This window comes from Chiloscyllium punctatum, chromosome 46 (genome assembly GCF_047496795.1).
Source record: "Chiloscyllium punctatum isolate Juve2018m chromosome 46, sChiPun1.3, whole genome shotgun sequence".
In the NCBI taxonomy this organism is placed as follows: domain Eukaryota; kingdom Metazoa; phylum Chordata; class Chondrichthyes; order Orectolobiformes; family Hemiscylliidae; genus Chiloscyllium; species Chiloscyllium punctatum.
The window spans coordinates 39,378,299-39,402,059 of NC_092784.1; the positions used below are offsets into that span (position 1 = coordinate 39,378,299).

The 23,761-nt window shown below is 45.5% G+C and overlaps 1 protein-coding gene across 2 annotated transcripts in view; it reads right to left on the reverse strand.

Annotated features, from left to right (window-relative positions):
• Positions 1–2,894: 2,894 nt before the first annotated feature.
• LOC140467963 (C-type lectin domain family 10 member A-like) overlaps positions 2,895–23,761 on the reverse strand; it is an 88,679-nt gene continuing 67,812 nt past the window's right edge. For both annotated transcript variants that reach the window (XM_072564057.1, XM_072564056.1), the window contains 3 exons: positions 15,643–15,794; positions 13,195–13,307; positions 2,895–3,827 (listed from right to left, as the gene is read on the reverse strand). In XM_072564057.1, coding sequence (XP_072420158.1) covers positions 3,683–3,827; positions 13,195–13,307; positions 15,643–15,794 — 410 coding nt within the window. In that variant the 3' untranslated portion in view covers positions 2,895–3,682. The remainder of the gene's footprint in view (positions 3,828–13,194; positions 13,308–15,642; positions 15,795–23,761) is intronic.

Genomic DNA, 23,761 nt, shown 5'->3' on the forward strand with positions numbered 1-23,761 from the left:
TCCACCCTGCTCTCACCTACACATGGTTCGTCTCTGACTCCTCCCTTCCTTTCGTTTTCACGACATCTGTTCCTTTGCTGACTCCCTCAGTTACCTTTTATTGTACATCCTCAATCCTTCCTGCAAAGACTCTATTTCATTCTCCCAGTTCCTTTGTGTGTTGCATTTGTTCCAAAATATCCACTTTTTTCCTCAACTGAGGATTCCCCAGCACCATAGTTGACAGGGCCCTCAGCTGGACCTGCTCCATCTCCTGCACTTCAGCCTTCACCCCCTTCTCTTCTCTCCCACAACAGTGATGGTGAGGTTGCACTTGGAGTATTGTGTTCAGTTCTGTTCACCTTGCTATAGGAAGGAGTTTATTAAAATGGAAAGAGTGCAGAAGAAATTTATAAGGATGATACCAGAATGCAAGAGTTATAGAGAGAGGTTGGACAAGCTATGACTTCTTTCATTACAGCATAGGGGACTGAGAGATAATCTTATAGAAATGCCATGATTGAATGAGTGGGCTCGATGGGCCGAATGGCCTTACTTCCACTCTTATTTCTTATGGTCTCATAAGATCATGAGAGGCATGCATAAGGTGCATGCACTCAGTTTTTTTTCCCCAAGGTTGGGAATCAAGGACTAGAGGTCATCAGTTTGAGGTCAGAGGGGAAAAAATAAAAAGGAACCTGAGGGGCAACTCTTTTACACAGAGGGTGGTATGCACATGGAATGAGCTGCCAGTTGAAGTGGGTACATTAACAACATTTAAAAGTACTTGGACAAATATATGGATTGGAAAGGTTTAGAAGGATATGGGCTAAGTGCAGGGAAATGGAGTCAGCATGGATGGTCTTTTTGGTCGGCATGGACCAGTTTCAGCCAAAGGGCCTGCCTGTGCTGTAGGTCTCTATGACTCCATGATAGGATCCCCATGTCCTCATCTACCATCCTCATCCAGAGGATCAGAAACTGCCATATCTGCCACCTCCAGTGTGAGCCCACCACCAGACCCATTTCCCTCCCTTCTCTTGTCAGTTTTCTGCAGGGACCATTCTTTCCAGACACCCTGATCCACTCCTCTTTCACTCCCAGCACCTTCTACTGTAACTATAAAAGCTGTAACACCTATCCATTTACTTCCTCAGTATCCAAGGGTCCAAGTACACCTTCCAGGTGAGGAAGTGCTTTACCTGCATTTTACTCAATGTAGTCTACTGCATTCACTGCTCATATTGCGGTCTCCTCTATGTTGGGGAAAGAAAGCATAGACTGGGTGATCGCTTTGCAGAACAGCTATGCTCTGCCAGCTAAAAGAGCTTACAGTTGTCTGCCTCCACCTAGTACCTTGTTCCCTGGCCACCATCTGTCTCAGGCTTGATGCAGTGCTCCAGCAAAGTTCAGTGCAAGCTCATTTTCCACTTGGGGACTCTGCAGCCTTCTGGACTCCATGTAGAGTTCAACAACTTTAGGTCTGGAGGTGTCACATATTCTTGTCCTTACCCCTACCCCCACACACCAGGCCTTGTTATCACAGTCTGCTATTACACACAGCTCATTGTTAACCATGAACAGTCGCTATTAATAGCTATTCACCCTCCCAGCCAGATCATTATCCACTCCTTTGTCTGTCCAGCAGAGACATACAGCATAGAAACAGACACTCAATCAGTCCACCTCGTCCATGCTGACCAAGTTTCACAATGACTACTTTCATTTGCCTGCATTTGGCTCATTTCCTCTAAAACCTTTCCTATTGGACCTGTCCAAAGGTCTTATAAACGTTGTAACTGTACCTGCATCTACCACTTCCTCAAGGAGTTCTTTTCGCATACAGTCCGTGACTGCTCTAAAATAAATCCCCCTTTTCTCTGTCTCTGGGCTCTATCTCCACCTATAGTTTTCTCCTTATTTCTTCCTCCACTGTATCTTTTGTATAAAATCTGACATTTTTCCAGCTACCATCTCTTCTGAAAAGGGTCACTCCTCGTGAAATGTTAACTCTGATTTCTCTCCACAGATGCTGCCAGACCTGCTGAAATTTTCCAGCAATTTCTGTTATTCTTTGTGGCATCACCAACATCTTGGACAGCTGCAACAAATCATCCCAATTCCTGTACTCAAGCTCTGACTGATGAAATCAAGCATCACTTTAAATGTGTTGACTTCTTATGTTCCTTCTTTGAGCAGGAATGATTTCTCCCTATCTGCTCTATCCAGCATGCTCATGATTTTGAAAACATCTATCAAATCTCCTTTTGGCCATCTTCTTTCTAAGGAGAGCAGTCCCACATTTTTCAGTCTATCTTCATAACTTTCTCATTCCTGGAAACATTTTTGTAAATCACTTCTGTGCTCTCTCTAATTCTCATCTTTCCTATTATGTGGCACCCACAACTGTATACAATACTCTACCTGAGGTCTAACAAGGTTCTGGTACAACTTGTACCTTGTACTATACATTCCCATTTGTAAAGCTGAGGAAACGGAATGCTTGATTTACTGCTCTCCCTGCCTGTCCTCCCACCATTAGTGATCTGTGTATATATACAGCCAAGTCCCTCCACTCATGCACTCCCTTTAGAATTGTATCCTGTAATTATGTGATTTTTTGTACAATAGAGTTAGCAACTGTTAATATTTCTCCATTTTCACTCTCCAATGACCAGTACACACATTCTAGGTGAAGCAGCAATAGCTTACATATTTGAATATTGTCTACTTTACTCACTGTTCAGAGTATGGTATCCTTTATGCTGGCGAGATGAATACTGACTGGGCGACCACCTTATGGAGCACCTTTATTCTGTCTGTAGGAATGACCGTTACCTTCCAGTTGCTTGTCTTTTCAATAAATCACCTTGCTCTCAGGCTAACATTTCTGTTCTGACCACAAGACAATAAAATGAAAGAACTGTGTTTTGTTTTATTTGAAGTGGTCTGATCCACACTGTAAACATTCCAAACAAGCAAAGGTTTAAATTCTTGCACACATTTATCACATAGAGGGGCTATTCCAGATTCAAAATGAGAAAAGGCATCAGGGAGGATTTTGCAGTGGAGTCAGCTGATGTTTTGTTCCAGCATAACTAGCACTCACAGCCTGGGCTCCAGAATTCAAAAGATGAAGAGCAAAAATGCCCTGGTGCCTCAGAGCAGGGAGGAGGTGTCATTAGATAGCTGTGGTGACCCTTCTTTGCTTGGATTCCCCAAAAAAGATCTGCAACTTGGAAAATACTTGAGGAGGGTGAATACAAACAGAAAGCTAAGCTTGCCATGAAGTGGCTGGTGTTCAGAATTTATAGCACATGCTCATCTCTGGCAGAATGGACATTGAATAGAAAATGTAAAATTCTCACAGACACACACATTCCTGGTTCAGACAATTACTAAAGCACAACATTAAGCAGAATAATACAATAAAATTGGTTGAAATAAGTTTTCTAGGCAGGAAAAAAAACAGGCAGAATTAAACTCTGTCATGTATTTCTTTCTGATGTGCCTTAAAGGTAGGGGTAAGATGTGCTGTTTGTTTTGGTATTTTGAACAACTGAAATTAAAGAGATTAGAGGTTATTGTACCTTGGGCAAGGGAGTTAGCCTGAGTGGTGAGGCCAAGATTCATATCTAAAATCAGAAGGTAGACATGGAAACAAAAATAAGTTCAGGTTTTTCCCTGATGACTGGGCAGCACGTTATTTGAAATGACAGAAAACTGGGCGTTCACAAATGTAGTTCAGTTTCTGACTACACGAGTAGACATTCCATCTCCCATCACTCTTCATACCGCCACAAGCTTCATAACTCCCAAGGTCTTTTGGTTCACCGGGGGCCCAAAACCTAAACAGTAATAAAAAGATTCCATGAGCAAGACTTACACTGACTTCACCAGCAGGCGCCATCCTGATTGGCAACTCCTAAAAACTAACACATCACCAAAAAGAAAAGCCCATTAAGATTCAGTCCATTGTCTCTCCTCTATCTGTTGTGTGTGCAATCCTGAAACTTATTAAGAAAGGTTTACATTACAATGTTATGGGACCTTTGTAAATCATTAACTTAACTTCAGCTGGAACATTTTGTCCAGGGCTGGGCACCATATTTTAGGAAGGATATTGAAACTTCAGAGAGGACATCAGGCAAATTGATTAAGGGAGCACCAAGGATGAGGAGTACCAGTTATGTTGGGGTGGGAAAGAAAGTGGCTGGAAGCAGTAAATTGATAACTATCATATAATTTGTTACTGGTTGATTAAGTGGAGTCAGTGGCCAGGTGGTAATGTCACTGAGCTAGTAATCTGAAGGTTCCAGGCTAATATTATGGGGATGTCAATTTGTGGTATTGTGTGAGGGAATGGAGGCTGGTACAATTGCAACATTTAAAAGCCATCAGGGTGGGTACATGAATAGGAAGGGTTTAGAGGGATATGGGCCGGGTGCTGGCAGGTGGAACTAGATTGGGTTGGGATATCTGGTCGGTATGGATGGGTTGGACCGAAGGATCTGTTTCCATGCTGTACATCTCTATGACTCTATGTCTCACAAACCTTGATTGAGCTTTTTGAGGAAGTAACTAAGAAGATTGATTTGGGCACAGCAATAGACAACTTTACTTGGACCTCAGTAAAGCCTTTGGCAAGGTTCCATGTGGTAGACTAATTAGTAAAGTTATATCACATTTGATCCAGAGTGAACTTGCCAATACGATACAGAATTGGCCTGATTGTAGAATACAGGTGGTGGAGGGTTGTTTTTCAAACTCGAGGCCTATGACCGGCAGCATTCCATAGGGATTGGTGCTGGGTCCACTTTTGTTTGTTATTTACATAAATTATTTAGACGAGAATGTAGAAAGTATGGTTAGTAGGTTTGCAGATGACATCAAATTTGGTGGTATAGAGGACATAAAGAGTCAGAGAGATGCACAGCATGGAAACAGACCCTTCAGTCCAACCCATCCATACCGACCAGATATCCCAAACCAATCTAGTCCCACCTGCCAGCACCCGGCCCATATCCCTCCAAACCCTTCCTATTCATATACCCATCCAAATGCCTCTTAAATGTTGCAGTTGTACCAGCCTCCACCACTTCCTCTGGCAGCTCATTCCATACATGTACCACCCTCTGTGTGAAAATGTTGCCCCTTAGGTCTCTTTTTTATCTTTCCCCTCTCACCCTAAACCTATGTCCCCTAGTTCTGGATTTTCCGCCCCCAGGGAAAAGACTTTGCCTATTTATCCTATCCATGCCCCTCATAATTTTGTAAACCTCTATAAGGTCACCCCTCAGCCTCCGGCGCTCCAGGGAAAACAGCCCCAGCCTGTTCAGCCTCTCCCTATAGCTCAAAACCTCCAACCCTGGCAACATCCTTGTAAATCTTTTCTGAACCCTTTCAAGTTTCACAACATCTTTCCGATAGGGAGGAGACCAGAATTGCACACAATATTCCAACAGTGGCCCAACCAACGTCATGTACGGCCGCAATATGACCTCCCAACTCCTGTACTCAATACTCTGACCAATAAAGGAAAGCATACCAAACACCTTCTTCACTATCCTATCTACCTGCGACTCCACTTTCAAGGAGCTATGAACCTGCACTCCAAGGTCTCTTTGTTCAGCAACACTCCCAAGGACCTTACTATTAAGTGTATAAGTCCTGCTAAGATTTGCTTTCCCAAAATGCAGCACCTCGCATTTATCTGAATTAAACTCCATCTGCCACTTCTCAGCCCATTGGCCCATCTGGTCAAGATCCTGTTGTAATCTGAGGTAACCCTCTTCACTGTCCACTACACCTCCAATTTTGGTGTCATCTGCAAACTTACTAACTGTACCTCTTATGCTCGCATCCAAATCATTTATGTAAACGACAAAAAGTAGAGGACCCAGCACCGATCCTTGTGGCACTCCACTGGTCACAGGCCTCCAGTCTGAAAAACAACCCTCCACCACCACCCTCTGTCTTCTACCTTTGAGCTAGTTCTGTATCCAAATGGCTAGTTCTCCCTGTATTCTGTGAGATCTAACCTTGCTAATCAGTCTCCCATGGGGAACCTTGTCGAACGCCTTACTGAAGTCCATATAGATCACATCTACTGCTCTGCTCTCATCAATCTTCTTTGTTACTTCTTCAAAAAACTCAATCAAGTTTGTGAGACATGATTTCCCACACACAAAGCCGTGTTGATTATCCCTAATCAGGTTATCTATGATTACAAAGAGATCTTGATCAACTGGATCAATGAGCTGAAGAGTGGCAGATGAAGTTTAATTTGGATAAATGTGAAGTATTACATTTTGGTAAAACAAATAAGGGCAGGGCTTATATAATTCAAAGTAAGGCCTTACGTCATGTTATAGAATAGAGAGACTTTGGAGTGCAGGTACATAATTATTTGCTTCACATATAGATAGGGTGGTTAAGATGGCATTTAGCAGGCTTGTCTTGATTGCTCAGAACTTTGAGTACAGGAGGTAGGACATCATGTAGAATTTGTATATGTTGTTGAGGCATCTTCTAGAGTCTGTGTCCAGTTCTGGTTAGCCCGTTATAGGAAGGATGGTATTAAGTCGGAGTGGATACAGAAGAGATTTCCCAGGATGTTGCTGGGAATGGAGAGTTTGAGTGATGAGGAGGAGCTGGATAAGCTGGGACCTTTTCCATAGGAATGAAGGAGGTTGAGGGGTGACCTTATAGAGGTTTAATAAATCATGAGAGGTATAGTCTTTTCCCTAGGGTGGGACATTTCAAGACTAGACAGTATAATTTTAAAGTTAGGAAGAAAGATTTAAATAACACATGAGGGACAACTATTTTTACACAGGGAGTGGTTCGTGTGTTCAATGAACTTCCAGAGGAAGTGGTGGATGCGGGTACAACATTTAAAGAACGTTTGGATAAGCACATGAACGAGAAATGTTAGGGTGGATATTGGCCAAGTGCAGGCAGGCAGGACTAGTTTAGTTTGGGATTATGGTCAGCATGGACTGGTTGGAACGAAGGGTCTGTTTCTGTGCTGCATGACTCAATGATTTCACACTGTGACAGCTGGTAGAATTTAAAGTCAATTCAGACATCTGGACTATTTAAAATAATGTTGTGAAACTAGCATTGCTTGTTGTAAAGAAGTTCACTCATGTCAGTTCAGGAAGGAAATCTGCCATCTTTACCTGGTCTGGCCTAAATGTGACTCTTGTGAATCTTAACTTGCCTCTGAAATGCCACTCAAGGGCAATTAAGGATGGGCAACAAATGCTGGCTTTGCCAGTGATGCCTACATCCCGTGAAGGAATAAAAACATGTTGTTGAGGACAACAGAAAGACGTCCACCTGCGAGGACAACCTGAGGTTGTGAGTGAAATACATACTCCTTCAGGAGTGTACTGAGATGGGTGATTGGTGCCACATTGGACAGGAGCATTCCATCTGACTCACTGGGCTTCCTGCTTGGGGAGCTGGCCTGTACTAGGTTTCTCTTGATTTTAGATGTGTAACTCCAAAATTTCAGCAGGATGTGGCTCAGATCAGCAATTTACATTAATATAATGCCATTAATGTCATTAGGAACAGAAGTGCAGGTATTGGCCATTCAGTTCCTTGATCACGCTCTACCATTCGAGCTTGCAGCCGGACATTAACCTCAACACCACATCCCCACATTATCCCTGCACCCTGATGTTATTAATAACTGAAATTGATTAGTCTCTTTCTTGAACACACTCAGTGGCTGTGCCTCTACTGGCCTTTGCAGTTGAAAATTCCAAAAGATTCACCCCCCTTCAAGTAAAGAAATTCCTCCCAGTCTCAGTCCTAAATGGCCAATCCCTTGTTCTGAGATTGTTTACTGTTTCTACACATTACACTCACAGGAAACATCCTTTCTGCATCTACTCTGTCCAACACTTTAAGATTAGTTTTTCTAGGAATACAGGTCTAATCTCCGCAATCTCTCCTCATAGCAGGCAAAACAATACCTTTCATTGTATTTTGGTATGTGACAATAATAAATCAGATCAAATCAAATGACAGGACAGTCCCATCATTCCGGGAATCAGTCTGCTGGGCCTCTGCTTCATTCCTCTTGAGTAGATAAGTCCCTTCCTTCTTGAGGAAAGGGACCAGAACCGTACACAATACCCCAAGGGCAGCCTCACCAATGTTTGATACACTTGAAGCAAGAATTGCTTAATCTTATATTAAATCATCTTATGATAAAGGCTAACATGTCATTTATCTTCAGAACTGCTTGTTCCATTTGAATACTAATTTACAGTGATTTATGAACAATGGCACTAACCATAAGTAGTAAAATATCCAAAAGATTTCACAAGGGCATTATCAAATGGAATTCAGTGGCAAGGTACACACAGAAGCATGAGAAAGCTCTTTCAAAAAGTGATAATCTAAGGTCGAGAGACATACAGGCTACAGAGGGAACTCCAAGCTCAAGTCCCAGGAAGCTGAAGAAACACCCACAAACATGTATAAGAATTAGGAGCAGGAATAGGCCATTCAGCCCTTTGAGCCTGCTCTGCCATTTAACGTAATCATGGCTGATCTCATTTTAGCCCCAACTTCACTTTCCTGTCCACTTCCCAAATTCCTTTATCTATCAGTACTTAAAAATCTGTCTATCTCCTCCTTAAATTTCCTCTATGTTCCAGCACCCACTACATCCAGAGCCCTTTGAGAAAAGTAACTCTCCCTCATCTCTGTTTTAAATCTGCTCCCCCTTTAGCTGAAAACTATGACCTCTCATTCTGGGTTGCCCCACAAAGAGAAACAGCTGCTCTACATTTACCTTATCAATCTCTTTTGGCATCTTATATACGTCAGTTAGGTCTCCTCCCAGTCTTCTCAACTCCAGCAAGTATAGACCTAAACTGCTCAATCTCTCCTCAAAAGGCATGTCTTTCATCGCTGTAAATAATCTATGGATTGAAATCCAGACTGTTTCAGGGGCCAGGATTAGAGTCATAGAGTCCTACATCACAGAGACAGGCCCTTTTTGCCCACACTGGTCCATGCTGACCAAAATGTCCATCCACTCTAACCCCATTTCCTTACACTTGGCCTTCTAAACCTTGCCTATCCATGTATTGATCCAAATGCCTTTTAAATGTTGTTAATGTACCTACATCAATCACTTCTGCTGGCAGCTCATTCCATATGTGTACCGCCCTCTGCATAAAAAAGTTGCCCCTCAGGTTCCCTTTTATTCTTTCCCCTCTAACCTTAAACTGATGCCCTCTAGTCCTCGATTCCCCAACCCTGGGAAAAAGACTGAGTGCATTCACCCTATCCATGCTTCTCATGTTCTAATACAGCTCTATAAGACTCCCCCCTCAATCTCCTATGCTCTAAAGAAAGCTTGTCCAACCTCACCCTTGCACTCAGACTCTTGACTCCTGGCAACATCCTTGTAAATTTCTTCTGCACCCTTTCCAGTTTAATAACATCCTCATTGTAGCGAGGTGACCAAAACTGAACACAATACTTCAAGAGCATCCTCACCAATACCTCAAGAGCATCCAACTGCAACATAACTTCCCAACGTCTATACTCACTGCCCTGACTGATGAAGGCCAATGTGCCAAAAGCCTCCTTCACTGCCCTGTCTACCTGGGATTCCACTTTCAAAGAACCATGCACCTGAACTCCAAGGTCCCTCTGTTCCACTACACTCCTTAAGGCCCTACCATTCACTATGAAGCTCCTACTTTGATTTGACTTTCCAAAATGCAAGAACTCACACTTATCTCTATTAAACTCCCTTTGCCATTTCTCAGCCCACTTTCCCAGCTGATCAATGTCCTGCAATTTCTGATCACCTTCCTCATTGTCCATGATACCACCTATTTTCATGTCATCTGCAAACTTTACTAATCATTCAAATCATTGATATCGATAACAAACAGCAATGGGCCCAGCACTACACCCTGAGGCACTCCACTAGTCTCAGGCCTCCAGTCCGACAAGCATCCTTCCACTATTACCCTCTGCTTCCTACCATCAAGCCAATTGTGTATCCAATTTGCCAACTCCCACTGGATTCCATGTGATCTAACCTTCCAGAGCAACCTATCATATGTAACCTTATCAAAGGCCTTACTGAAATCCATATAGACAATGTCTGCTGCACTGCCCTCGTCAACCTTTCTGGTCACTTCATCAAAGAACTCTAACAAAGTTGTGAGGCATGATCATCCACTCACAAAGTCATGCTGACTACTCCTAATCAAACCCTGTCTTTCCAAATACACATGTATCTTAGCTCTCAAAATTTTCTCAAGTAGCTTACCAGCCACAGATGTTAAACTTACTGTTTATAGTTCCCAGGTAATCTTTGTAGCCCCTTCTTGAATAAGGGCACAATATTCACTACCCTCCAGTCTTCCAGGACCTCACTCATGGCTCACATTGATGCAAAAATATTAGCCAGGACCTCTGCAATTTCTTCTCTAGCCTCTGACAGTTTTTTTGGATATATCTGACTAGGACCAGGAGATTTATCCACCTTCATACAATCTAATATATTTAACACCTCCTCTACTGTGATATGGATGTCCCCAAGATAGACCACTAACCTTCCCAAGTCTTCATGTCTGTCTCCATGGTAAACACAGAGGAGGAATATTCATTGAGAACCTAACCCATCTCTTGCGGTTCAACACGTACATGTCCACTTTGGTCCTTGAGGGGTACTATTCTCTCTGTGATATTCTTTTTCCTTTAATATTGTTATTAAGTTGAGGTGTAATGTATCTTTAAGAGAGTTGAAAGGCTGGTAAGGACTTAGCAAACACACAGAGTGCTGGAAAATTTAAAATGTAATATTTGGTTGAACAGCTAACAGTAGCTGGATTGCTATGAGACAAAAAGAAATACAAATTCGGCCAATCAGTTTAAATTGTGCCCCAAGACACCAAACTCCTATCAAGTTTGAATTTAGTATGTTGACAATATTAAAACCAATGAAATGATCCGATGTTATGAGGTATAAAACTGGACATTGTGAACTAGCCATATCTGGTCGGCATGGACGGGTTAGACCGAAAGGTCTGTTTCTATGCTGTACATCTCTATGACTCAGTGTATGAGCAGCAAGCCACCAACTAGTACAGACTGTCAGCAGATCTGCTCTCTAAAAGGTACCTTTGTCTATCAAAGATCTGTGAAGCAGAATCACTAAGAAGCAGAAAAGAACACAGAAAAATCTACAGAGGAAACTCAACAAAGCTGACTGGTTTTGAAACATGATTTTTTTTTTGTAAATCGTAATCAGGATTTTGTTATTGGATTACTATTGTAGAGGGAGAGGTAAAAGATAGGTTTAAGACAAAGGAGTTGTAAATAGTTGTTAGTTAATATTCTCTGTTAGACTTAAAGAATAAAGTTGTTAGTTTTTACTTTAAATAGTGACTTTTGGGAAAATTCTTTGCCTCTCGAATTTTAATAGATTACAGCACAGGGTGAATTTTATCTGTATTGCTGGTTTAAATTCGTGGAGTGGTTTACCCCGTGTCATAACTTTTAAAGGCCTCCCACTTGCTGGTGGTCCCTTTGTCTGCAAACAACCCCTTGAAGGTCCTGCATAATTCCATCAAAATTCACCTTGCTCCAGTTTAGAACTTGAACCTGTGGACCAGTTTTGTCCCTCTCCATATCTGTTTTAGAATTAATGGAACTATGGTGACTGGTTCCAAAGTGCTCCCCACCCCCGTCACCTATCACCTATCCTGCCCTATTTCCCAAGAGTAGGTCGAGTTTTCCCCTTTCCGAGTAGGACTTGAGGAAACTTTCCTCAGTGCACTGAACACATTTCATCCCAGCTGAGCCCTTAACACTCCGGCAGTCCCAGTCTATGTTTGGAAAATTAAAATCCCCTACTATGACAATTCTATTGCTCCTGCAAGTCTCCCTGCATACTTGTTCCTCTAATTCTTGTTGACTATTTGGGGGCTGATAGTACAACCTCAACAACATCATCATCCCCTTTTTATTTCTTAGTTCCACCCACAAAACCTGACTGGATGATACTTCAATTATTTCATCTCTGATTACTGCTGTGACACTCACCTTAATCAAAAATACAACTCCCTGTCCTCTCCTTCCACCACCTCTGTTCTGCCTCAAGCACCTGAACCCTGGCACATTAAGCTGCCAGTCCTGTCCCTCCCTTAGCCATGTTTCTATAATATCTCAGTCCCACATACCTATCCACACCCTGAGTTCATCAGCCTTACCTGTCAGACCTCTCACATTGAAATAGATGCAGTTTAATCCAACAGGCGCTCCTTGCTCCCTGTCATGTTCCAGCCTGACCTCTCTCTTCTCTTTACAGTTTCTGATTACGGTGTCTCCTTCCAGCCTTGCACTTGCCCTCCTGCTGTTGGGGATCCCGTCCCCTGCCAATCTAGTTTAAACCCTCCCTTGAAGCACTAGCAAACCTGGGTCCCCCCGGAGATGAGGTTTGGAGGAGATGATAGTTGCACAAGTGTCAGGAGAAGGGCAATTATTTGGGACTGGGATGAGGAGAAATTGCTTCACTCAGAGGCTTCTGAATTTTTGTAATTCTCTCCTTCAAAGGGTTGTGGATGCTCCACTGTTGAATATATTGAAGATTGGGATTGACAGATCTTTGATGTCTCGGGCTATCAGTGAGCCAGCAGGCAACTGTTGACCCCAGGGTCAGGTGTGATCATATTGATTAGTGTAGCAGGTTCGATGGGTGGAATGATCTACTCCAGCTACAATGTCAGACGTCACACGACACCAGGTTATTGTCCAACAATGGTTTATTTGAAATCACAAGCTTTCAGAGCACTACTTCTTCATCAAATGAGATCTTGACGAAGGAGCAGCGCTCCGAAAGCTTGTGATTTCAAATAAACTTACTGGACTATGACTTGGTGTTGTGTGATTTCTGACTTTGTTCACCCGAGTCCAACACCAGCATGTCCACATCATATACTCCAGTTCCAGTTTCAGTTGCTCTTAGTAGAGCTTGGTGGGGGGTGCGGGGGTGAGGAAATGCTTGGCTTGGATACTGGACATGGCCAAAACCAAATGGCATTGGGAATTGACCGCCAAAAGCTGGTTTCTGTTTGATGTACACAGCTTAGCATTATGGAGCTTAACAGAAAGAGAACATGCAGGCCATTTTAACACAAAGACTGAGTGTATAAAAAGCTTACTTACTTGAATGTAGTATTATATTGTGTTCCATCCACCCAACCCCAATTATCCATGTTATTTGTCTCATTGAGTCCAATCCAGTGTCGATTTGATTCAATTCCTTTATTCAAAAATCCCTGTGGGGGTCCAAATAAAATCTCAATGTAAGTACAGTTTTAACAAAACTATGTGAAAACTATGTCAGTGTCACATAAGTTGGTAGTAGCCATTAGGATGTCGTAAGTGATCACCAGCTGTGCAAGTAAGTACACCTGTATAGGAAAGACATGATCTGGATGTTTGGTCTTAGAGCTTATTAAACTGCAGGATGATGAGTGTATGAAGGTTATTAGCGTGTCTGAGACTTACTGGTGAGCGATGGCCTAGGGACTGTGTGTGTGTGTGTGTGTGATTCAGGGACAGGGAGATCAAAAGTCACAAATCAAGGATGAAGTTAGGGGGCAAAGAGGTTCATTTACTGTGGGTTAAGGTGACCATTCCTTCTCCTTCTAATTCCTCACTTAGATTATCATTCTCGCTTCTCAGTTCCCTTCAGACTGAGCTTTTGGCCAGAGGGAAGCTAGTGTCTCCCAGGAAAATCAGACTCGGAGTAAGATTTGAACTAAGTCCTTGGGCCCTATACCTGCTCTAGACTTGGGGCAAGGACACATCTCATTTCCTCCTTTTCTGATAAGTCGGCGAGTACAACACAGGCTAAGATCAATGAACATGTGTTTCCTGCCCGCCATCTCGTGCACATAAGAATCTTGGGGAAGCCTGAGGAATGAAAGCTTAAATTCAGGCTGACCCTTCCGAGGCCTCATCAATAGCAACTTTCAAGTTGACACTCATTACGTTGAGTAGCAAAGAGAACTTCACACAGAGATTCAGTCCATATTTCTACAAGAACAGGATAAGGGTAGACAACAATTGGAACATCTCACTTGTGTACTCACAAGGAATTGTCATTGTGTGTTTATGACAGGCTGGGGGGAGCAATGATATTTATCATTATGTGAATGGATTTGTGATCGCAGAGGATCAACAATAATAGACAACAGACAAAAGCACTGCCCCAAATCTCGACAGGATTTTTTAGAGGGCAAATGAGTTGTGGTCTGGAAATGCTTCATTTCTCATTCTATCTTTTCATGGGATGCGGTCATCATGGGTACTCCCAATGATTGGTGCCCATCCCTAATTGTCCTTCGAGAGCTATTCGGTGTCAATCATATCATTATGTGACTTCAAACAGACAGATTTTTTTTCTCTAAAGGACATTACTGAACAAGATAGGCTTTTACTACAATCAATAATAATTTTCATAGTCATCATTAATTAAACCTGTTTTAAACATCCAGAGTTTATAATTAAATGTAATTCCCACTTGGCTCCAATGTGGGATTTAAACGTATATCCCCAGAGAATTGATCTGGCTCCAGGTCATTAGTCCCAGGGACATTACCACATTACCAATATCTCCCCGCAGATTTTGTTTCCTATTCAGGAAGCCAGCTTGACAGGCTTGTCCCACACACCCTCATTACTAGACTCAGGGTGGGAGGGAGTGATGGAAGGAGGGAAGTAAGTTTTGGGGAAGGGGAGGTGATCAAGGATGTAGTTCACCTGCTCTTCTTGGCCACCAAGCAGTGTTTAAAATATATTTGACTGTTCCACTCAGAAAGTCTCACCTCCCATTAGCTGCAGAGCTTCCTGAGGCCTGTAAAATCCAACCAGCCAATGTTAGACTGGGGCAAGAGTTACGTGAGGAGATGGTGATGTAGTGGTAAATAGGTCTGGGAATGTCTGACCTATGTCTGAGTTAATGGTTTTAAGATGTACATTCAAATCCCACGATAACAGCTGATGGAATTGAAACTAATCTCAGTGATGGTGAGCACTAATCTATCGTCAATTGTCATAAAAGCCCATCTGGTTCACTAGTGTCCTTTAGGCCATCTTTACCAGGTCTTGCCCAGCTACATGTGCCTCCAGACATACAGCAGTGTCATTGACTCTAAATTGCCCACTGAAATGGACTCTGGATCCCATTCAGTTCAAGTGCAATTAGGGATAGTCAATGCAAGCTGTCAGTGATGCCACAGCCCATGAAAGAATCTAAGGCATGGAGCCTTATTATAACAGCGAGGTGACTGGCCTATCCTGAAAGCAGGTTGGTCAGCTGCTCCCACTGTCCTGCCTGCATTATACCCAGAAACATGTGGGTTTGATATATTTAACATGTTACTGTCTCGACCATCTGCATAGACAATTAGTTCTACTGTGTGTAGGTATATGGGACATCCTCAGATGCCTCTCTCCTGACCTTCTTTCACCAAGACTGTAGTAGCAATCCTGGTTACACCCAGGAGCTAGGGAGTCATCTGCCTTGCAGGGACTGGGTGGGAGCAGCTGCTAGGGACTTTTCAGGCCATTGACGTCACTTTGAAAGATCTCCAGAAGAATTCTAACCTGTTCCTCAGCACTGTTAATAACAACCAGATTGGACATCTTCGATAAGCAGAATCTCTGCGATGTTGACCAATCTTCTGTGTTTGGTGAAAAGTAGTAACATTTTTGGTGGAATTCTGTCCATTGGTCAGGACACTCGAATTGGGGCTGACCTGTGAAGGAGAATTAAACACAGAGTTATTACAGAATAGAAGGCAGCCATTCAGTCCTCCATTTGTGTCCTGGACTTAGTGTCACTACCCCGGCTTCTCTCTGCAGCTTTACACAGAACATAGAACTGTACAGCACAGAAACAGGCTCTTTGATCCATGATGTTGTGCTGAACATGATGCCAAATTAAACTAATCCCTTCTGCCTGCCCTTGGTCCATGTTTTTCCTTTCCACATAATGATCCAATTCCTTCTTGAAAGCCTCGACTGAATCCACATCTACCACACTCTCAGGAAGCACATTCTAGATCCTATCCACTCGCTATGTATGAGCTTTTCCAAGTGTCTGTATCAATTTGTTTGCCAATTGCCTTAAACCTGTGCCCACATGTTGTTGATCACAAGACAATGAGATGTATGAACAGAAGTAGGCTATTCAGCCTGTCAAGTCTGCTCCACCATTCATGGGATAATGGCTGACCTAATAATCCTCAACACCACTTTACTGCCTTTTCCTCATTAGCCTCGATTCCTTCATTGACTAAAAATTTGTCTCCATCAGCCTTCAGCCTATATAATGACCCAGCTTCAAAAGCCCTCTGCAGTAAAGGACTCCACAGATTCACTACCCTCTGAGAGAAAAAATTCCTCCTCATCTGGGTCTTAAATGTGTGAGTCCTTACTTAGATTATACCCTCTAAGCATAGACTGTCCCACAATGGGAAACAACCTCTCCACATCTACTGTAAAGCCGCCTGAGAATCTTGTACGTTTCAATAAAGTCGTTGTCCATTCTTCTGTATTCCAGTGCATATAGGCTGAAACTATTCAACCTCACCCCGTAAGATATTCCCTCCATACCTGGTGTTGGTTGAGCAAACCATCTCTGGATTGCCTTCAATGCCATTACACCTTTCCTTAGATAAGGGGACAAAAACTATTCACAATATTCCACTGCAGCCACCAGAGGGAGTGTTTTTGCTTGATTTTAATTTGATTTAAGCTTTATTACCACACGTACTCAAGTACAGATGTACAGGAATACAGTGAAAAGTGTATAATGTCACCTCACATGATGGTACTAATATAGAGAAACAAAGTTAAAAGTAAAATATTACTGTTGTTCCTAGTATGAGAGGAAAAATAAAGAAATGAAGTTAGAAGTTAACTTTACAGTCCTTCCTAACAGTAAGTGGAAAAATAAAAGAACAAAGGTAATAGCTCAACGGTCTTTCCTAAGTGCACTTTCTGCAAGGGCCCGGTCTCCTCTGCTTTGGGCCATTCTCTGGAAACCTTTGGCTTCCTGCTCTTGATGCCACTGATGCCAGTTAACCTCTGTCAGTGTCACTTCAGCTCAGTCTGACCAAACTGAGCTCAGGCCCACAGCCTCTTCCACACACCAGACCTCCAGCCGACACCGCTCCAGGCCCACACCCTATTCCACACACCGGGCCTCCAGCTGACACCGCTCCAGGCCCACACCCTATTCCACACACCGGGCCTCCAGCTGACACCGCTCCAGGCCCATACCCTATTCCACACACCGGGCCTCCAGCTGACACCGCTCCAGGCCCACACCCTATTCCACACACCGGGCCTCCAGCTGACACCGCTCAGGCCCACAGCCTCTTCCACACACCGGGCCTCCAGCTGACACCGCTCAGGCCCACAGCCTCTTCCACACACCGGGCCTCCAGCTGACACCGCTCAGGCCCACAGCCTCTTCCACACACCGGGCCTCCAGCTGACACCGCTCAGGCCCACAGCCTCTTCCACACACCGGGCCTCCAGCTGACACCGCTCAGGCCCACAGCCTCTTCCACACACCGGACCTCCAGCCACTACCGCTCCAGGCCCATACCCTATTCCACACACCAGACCTCCAGCCAACACTGCTCCGGGCCCACACCCTCTTCCACACACCGGACCTCCAGCTGACACCGCTCCAGGCCCATACCCTATTCCACACACCTGACCTCCAGCTGACACCGCTCCAGGCCCATACCCTATTCCACACACCGGGCCTCCAGCTGACACCGCTCAGGCCCACAGCCTCTTCCACACACCGGGCCTCCAGCTGACACCGCTCCAGGCCCACACCCTATTCCACACACCGGGCCTCCAGTCGACACCGCTCAGGCCCACAGCCTCTTCCACACACTGGACCTCCAGCTGACACTGCTCCAGGCCCACACCGTATTCCACACACCGGACCTCCAGCTGACACCGCTCCGGGACCACACCCTCTTTCACACACTGGACCTCCAGCTGACACCGCTCTGGACCCACAGCCTCTTCCACACACCGGACCTCCAGCTGACACTGCTCCAGGCCCACAACCTCTTCCACACACCAGACCTCCAGCCGACACCGCTCCAGGCCCAAACACTATTCCACACACCGCACCTCCAGCTGACACTGCTCCAGGCCCACAACCTCTTCCACACACCGGGCCTCCAGCCGACACCACTCAGGCCCACAGCCTCTTCCACACACCGGACCTCCAGCTGACACTGCTCCAGGCCCACACCCTCTTCCACACACCGGACCTCCAGCTGACACTGCTCCAGGCCCACACCCTCTTCCACACACCGGGCCTCCAGCTGACACTGCTCCAGGCCCACACCCTCTTCCACACACCGGGCCTCCAGCCGACACCACTCAGGCCCACAGCCTCTTCCACACACCAGACCTCCAGCTGACACTGATCTTCGTCCATATTTGCTGCTGCTGTCTCTGTCTGTAGAACTCCAGAAGGTAACAAATCTCCTCACAATGTTGTCTACCCTGAGGCAAACAGTTCTAACCTCTTCGCTCTATCTATATAACTGAATAAACTACTTCAAACTCATATTCTCAACAAGTCAGTACCAACCTGCACTGGAACCCACATTATACACAAACCTCCACGGGCTTTACACCCAGGTCACTTCCTTACCCACAACCTAAACTTTGAATGTGAGCAAATACTCAGCTTAGTGAATTGTCAGGGAATACTGATGAGATGGAGTGACAGAGAGAATGGGTGAATGGGGTGCTGTATTTCACCCCTCTGCCAGCACCACTACTTGCTTCAATTACGTCTGTTTCCCAACCCAAAAGGCAAAGGTGAACATAGAACATAACAGGGCAGTACAGGCTCTCCGGCCCTCGACGTGGCGCTGACCTGTGGAACCAACCTGAAGCCTTTCTTGCCTACATTATTCCATTTTCATCCATATGTTCATCCAATAACCATTTAAATGCCCTTAAAGTTGGCGAGTCTACAACTGTTGCAGGCAGTGCGTTCCATGTCCCTACTATTCTCTGGGTAAAGAAACTACCTCTGACATCTGTCCTATTTCTATCACCCTCAATTTAAAGTATGTGCCATCACCATCTGAGGAAAAAGGCTCTCACTGTCTACCCTATCGAACCCTCTAACTGGGTGACGGGTGGGTAAGAGACCAGCTCCTGGTAGATGCCTCTTTTCCTGTTTGTATGGCGTTGGTGCTGGAATTGGGTGAAGAAAACCCCAAGCTGGGGCCAACTGTTTCTCTAAACCACAGCAGGCTAACTAGAAGTTACCATGGTAACTCAGTAACATGGATTGGGAAGCTTGGGGTAATCTGGTAATAGAGACTAGGAATGACAATGCTAATCTGGCAATTGGTCTGGGAAGATTGAGCTAACCTGGTAACGGGGCCTGGGCATGAATGTGATAACCTGAAAGCGGGGATTCGGAATGGCAGTGGTAACTGGGTTATCCTCCACAACAGCTCTGCATTTAAGATGTTTACTGATGATTTCACAGCATTCAGCACCATTCATGATTCCTTCATTCATTACAAAAGCAATACAAAAGCAGTCATGACTATATGTAGAAAGGAACATCCAGGGTTGGATTGATAACCGCAAAATAACATTCACATAAAACTAATGTCAGGCAAAGGCAATCACCGACAAGAGAGAGTCAAGCCATCTGCTATTGACAATTCATTGATATTACCACCTCTGTTGTCAAGTCCTGGGGTTTACCACTGACCATTATTATGACTACAACAATAAGTCAGAATCCTGTAATTCACCTCCTGACTTCCCAAAACCTGTCCACCACCTACCAAGCACAGGTCATAACTGTGATGGAATATTCCCCACTTGTTGGGATGGGTGCAGCTCCAACAATACTCAAGAAGTATGACATCATTCAAGACAAAGCAACCTGCTTGATTGACACCACATTCATACATATCCACTCCCTGCACTACCAAATGCTCAGTAGCAGGCAGTGTGTACTATCTACAAGATGCATAAGCAGCATCTCACTGAGGCAACTTAGACAGCATGTTCCAAATCCACAATTTCTCCCACCAAGAAGGGCAAGGACAGCAGGTACATGGGAACACCACCTCCTACAAGTTCCCCTCCAACTCACTCACCATCATGAAGTGGAAATATATCGCTGTTCCTTCAGTATTACTCAGACGAAATCCTATAACTCCATCCTTAACAGCATTGTAGGTATATATAGGAATAGCAGCAGACCATTCAGCATATCAAGGCTACTCCGCTATTCAGCGCAATCACGGGTGATCAAACTCTTCAGTACCTTTAACCCAGACCGTCATTTTTAAATATACTCAAAGGCTGAGCTTCCATAGCTCTCTGGAGTAGACAATTCCAAACATTCAGAATCCTCTGGGTAAATACATTTTTTTCTCATCCCAGTCTTAAATGCCATCTCCATTATTCTAAATTGTGCCCTCATCGTGGGCGGCATGGTGGCACGGTGGTTAGCGCTGCTGCCTCACAGCACCAGAGACCCGGGTTCAATTCCCACCTCAGGCGACTGACTGTGTGGAGTTTGCACATTCTCCCTGTGTCTGCGTGGGTTCCCTCCGGGTGCTCCGGTTTCCTCCCACAGTCTAAAAATGTGCAGGTCAGGTGAATTGGCCATGTTAGGTGTAGGGGAATGGGTCTGGGTGGGTTACGCTTCGGCGGGTCGGTGTGGACTTGTTAGGCCGAAGGTCCTGTTTCCACACTGTAAGTAATCTAATCTAGTCTAATTTCAGAATCCCCAGTCAGCAGAAACATCTTTGTATCTACTCTGCCTATTCTTGGAAGAATTTTGTAAGTTTCAATAAGATCATCTCTTAAGTCTTTGGAGGTCTAGAGAATACAGGCCCACTTTGCGCACTCTCTCTTTATAGAACATCCCTGCATTCACAGAAATGAATCTGGTAAACCTTCATTGCACTCTCTGTGGCTGAGATAAGGAGACCAAAACTGCACACAGTTCTCCAGCTGTGGTCTAACTAATCTTCTATCAATTTGAAGCAAGACTTAATATTCCATAAGCCTTACTAACAGCTTGCTGTACCTGCATGTTAGCTTTTAATGATTTAGTTAGAAACAAAAAAACCTGCAGATGCTGGAATCCAAAACAGACAAGCAGGAGGCGGAAAGAATACAGCAAGTCAGGCAGCATCAGGAGGTGGAGAAGTTGACATTTCAGCTAAAACCCTTCATTAGGAATTTAGATGGGGTTAGGGGGAACGCAGATGGTGGTGTGGGGAGCGGGGGGGTAGGTTATGGGTGGGGAGCTGGGCGGAGAGGTGAGATGTTGATAGGTGAATACAGATGGCATGTAAAACCAAGTCGATTCGATAGGAATGAATCCGACGGAATGGTTTAGTGACAAGGATGTCTAGGTCCTTTATATATCTACACTTTTCAACCTCTCATCATCTAAGAAATATTCTGCACATCTGGCTCCCCAACTAAATTAAATAACCAGATATTTCTTACATTGTACTACAGCTGCCATGTTCTTGCCCTGTCCAAATCTTCCTGAAGTCACTTTACACATCTCCCTGCTGCCTCCTCCCTGTTCCTGATCTCTCCCTGCTGTCCCCTCCCTGTTCCTGCTCTCTCCCTGCTATCTCTTCCCTGTTCCTGATCTCTCCCTGCTGCCTCCTCCCTGTTCCTGATCTCTCCCTGCTGTCCCCTCCCTGTTCCTGCTCTCTCCCTGCTATCTCTTCCCTGTTCCTGATCTCTCCCTGCTGTCCCCTCCCTGTTCCTGATCTCTCCCTGCTGTATCTCCCTGTTCCTGATCTCTCCCTGCTTTCCCCTCCCTGTTCCTGATCTCTCCCTTCTGTATCTCCCTGTTCCTGATGTCTCCCTGCTTTCCCCTCCCTGTTCCTGATCTCTCCCTGCTGCCTCCTCCCTGTTCCTGATCTCTCCCTGCTTTCCCCTCCCTGTTCCTGATCTCTCCCTTCTGTATCTCCCTGTTCCTGATCTCTCCCTGTTGTCTCTTCCCTGTTCCTGATCTCTCCCTGGTGTCCCCTCCCTGTTCCTGATCTCTCCCTGTTGTCTCTTCCCTGTTCCTGATCTCTCCCTGCTGTCCCCTCCCTGCTCCTGATGTCTCCCTGCTGCCTCCTCCCTGTTCCTGGTCTTTCCCTGCTGTCTCTGCCTGTTCCTGATCTCTCCCTGCTGTCCCCTCCCTGTTCCTGATCTCTCCCTGCTGTATCTCCCTGTTTCTGATCTCTCCCTGCTTTCCCCCCCCTGTTCCTGATCTCTCCCTGCTGTATCTCCCTGTTCCTGATCTCTCCCTGCTGTCCCCTCCCTGTTCCTGATCTCTCCCTGCTGTATCTCCCTGTTCCTGATCTCTCCCTGCTGTCCCCTCCCTGTTCCTGATCTCTCCCTGCTGTATCTCCCTGTTCCTGATCTCTCCCTGCTGTCCCCTCCCTGTTCCTGATCTGTCCCTGCTGTCTCTTCCCTGTTCCTGATCTCTCCCTGCTATCTCCTCCCTGTTCCTGATCTCTCCCTGCTGCCTCCTCCCTGTTCCTGGTCTTTCCCTGCTGTCTCTGCCTGTTCCTGATCTCTCCCTGCTGTCCCCTCCCTGTTCCTGATCTCTCCCTGCTGTCCCCTCCCTGTTCCTGATCTCTCCCTGCTGTATCTCCCTGTTCCTGATCTCTCCCTGCTGTCCCCTCCCTGTTCCTGATCTCTCCCTGTTGTCCCCTCCCTGTTCCTGATCTCTCCCTGCTGTATCTCCCTGTTCCTGATCTCTCCCTGCTGTCTCTTCCCTGTTCCTGATCTCTTCCTGCTGTATCTCCCTGTTCCTGATCTCTCCCTGCTGTCTCCTCCCTGTTCCTGATCTCTCCCTGCTGTCCCCTCCCTGTTCCTGATCTCTCCCTGCTGTCTCTTCCCTGTTCCTGATCTCTCCCTGCTGTATCTCCCTGTTCCTGATCTCTCCCTGCTGTCTCTGCCTGTTCCTGATCTCTCCCTGCTGTATCTCCCTGTTCCTGATCTCTCCCTGTTGTCTCTTCCCTGTTCCTGATCTCTCCCTGCTGTCCCCTCCCTGTTCCTGATGTCTCCCTGCTGCCTCCTCCCTGTTCCTGGTCTTTCCCTGCTGTCTCTGCCTGTTCCTGATCTCTCCCTGCTGTCCCCTCCCTGTTCCTGATCTCTCCCTGCTGCTTCCTCCCTGTTCCTGGTCTTTCCCTGCTGTCTCTGCCTGTTCCTGATCTCTCCCTGCTGTCCCCTCCCAGTTCCTGATCTCTCCCTGCTGTCCCCTCCCTGTTCCTGGTCTTTCCCTGCTGTCTCTGCCTGTTCCTGATCTCTCCCTGCTGTCCCCTCCCTGTTCCTGATCTCTCCCTGCTGTCCCCTCCCTGTTCCTGATCTCTCCCTGCTGTCTCTTCCCTGTTCCTGATCTCTCCCTGCTGTATCTCCCTGTTCCTGATCTCTCCCTGCTGTCTCTGCCTGTTCCTGATCTCTCCCTGCTGTATCTCCCTGTTCCTGATCTCTCCCTGTTGTCTCTTCCCTGTTCCTGATCTCTCCCTGCTGTTCCCTCCCTGTTCCTGATGTCTCCCTGCTGCCTCCTCCCTGTTCCTGGTCTTTCCCTGCTGTCTCTGCCTGTTCCTGATCTCTCCCTGCTGTCCCCTCCCTGTTCCTGATCTCTCCCTGCTGCTTCCTCTCTGTTCCTGGTCTTTCC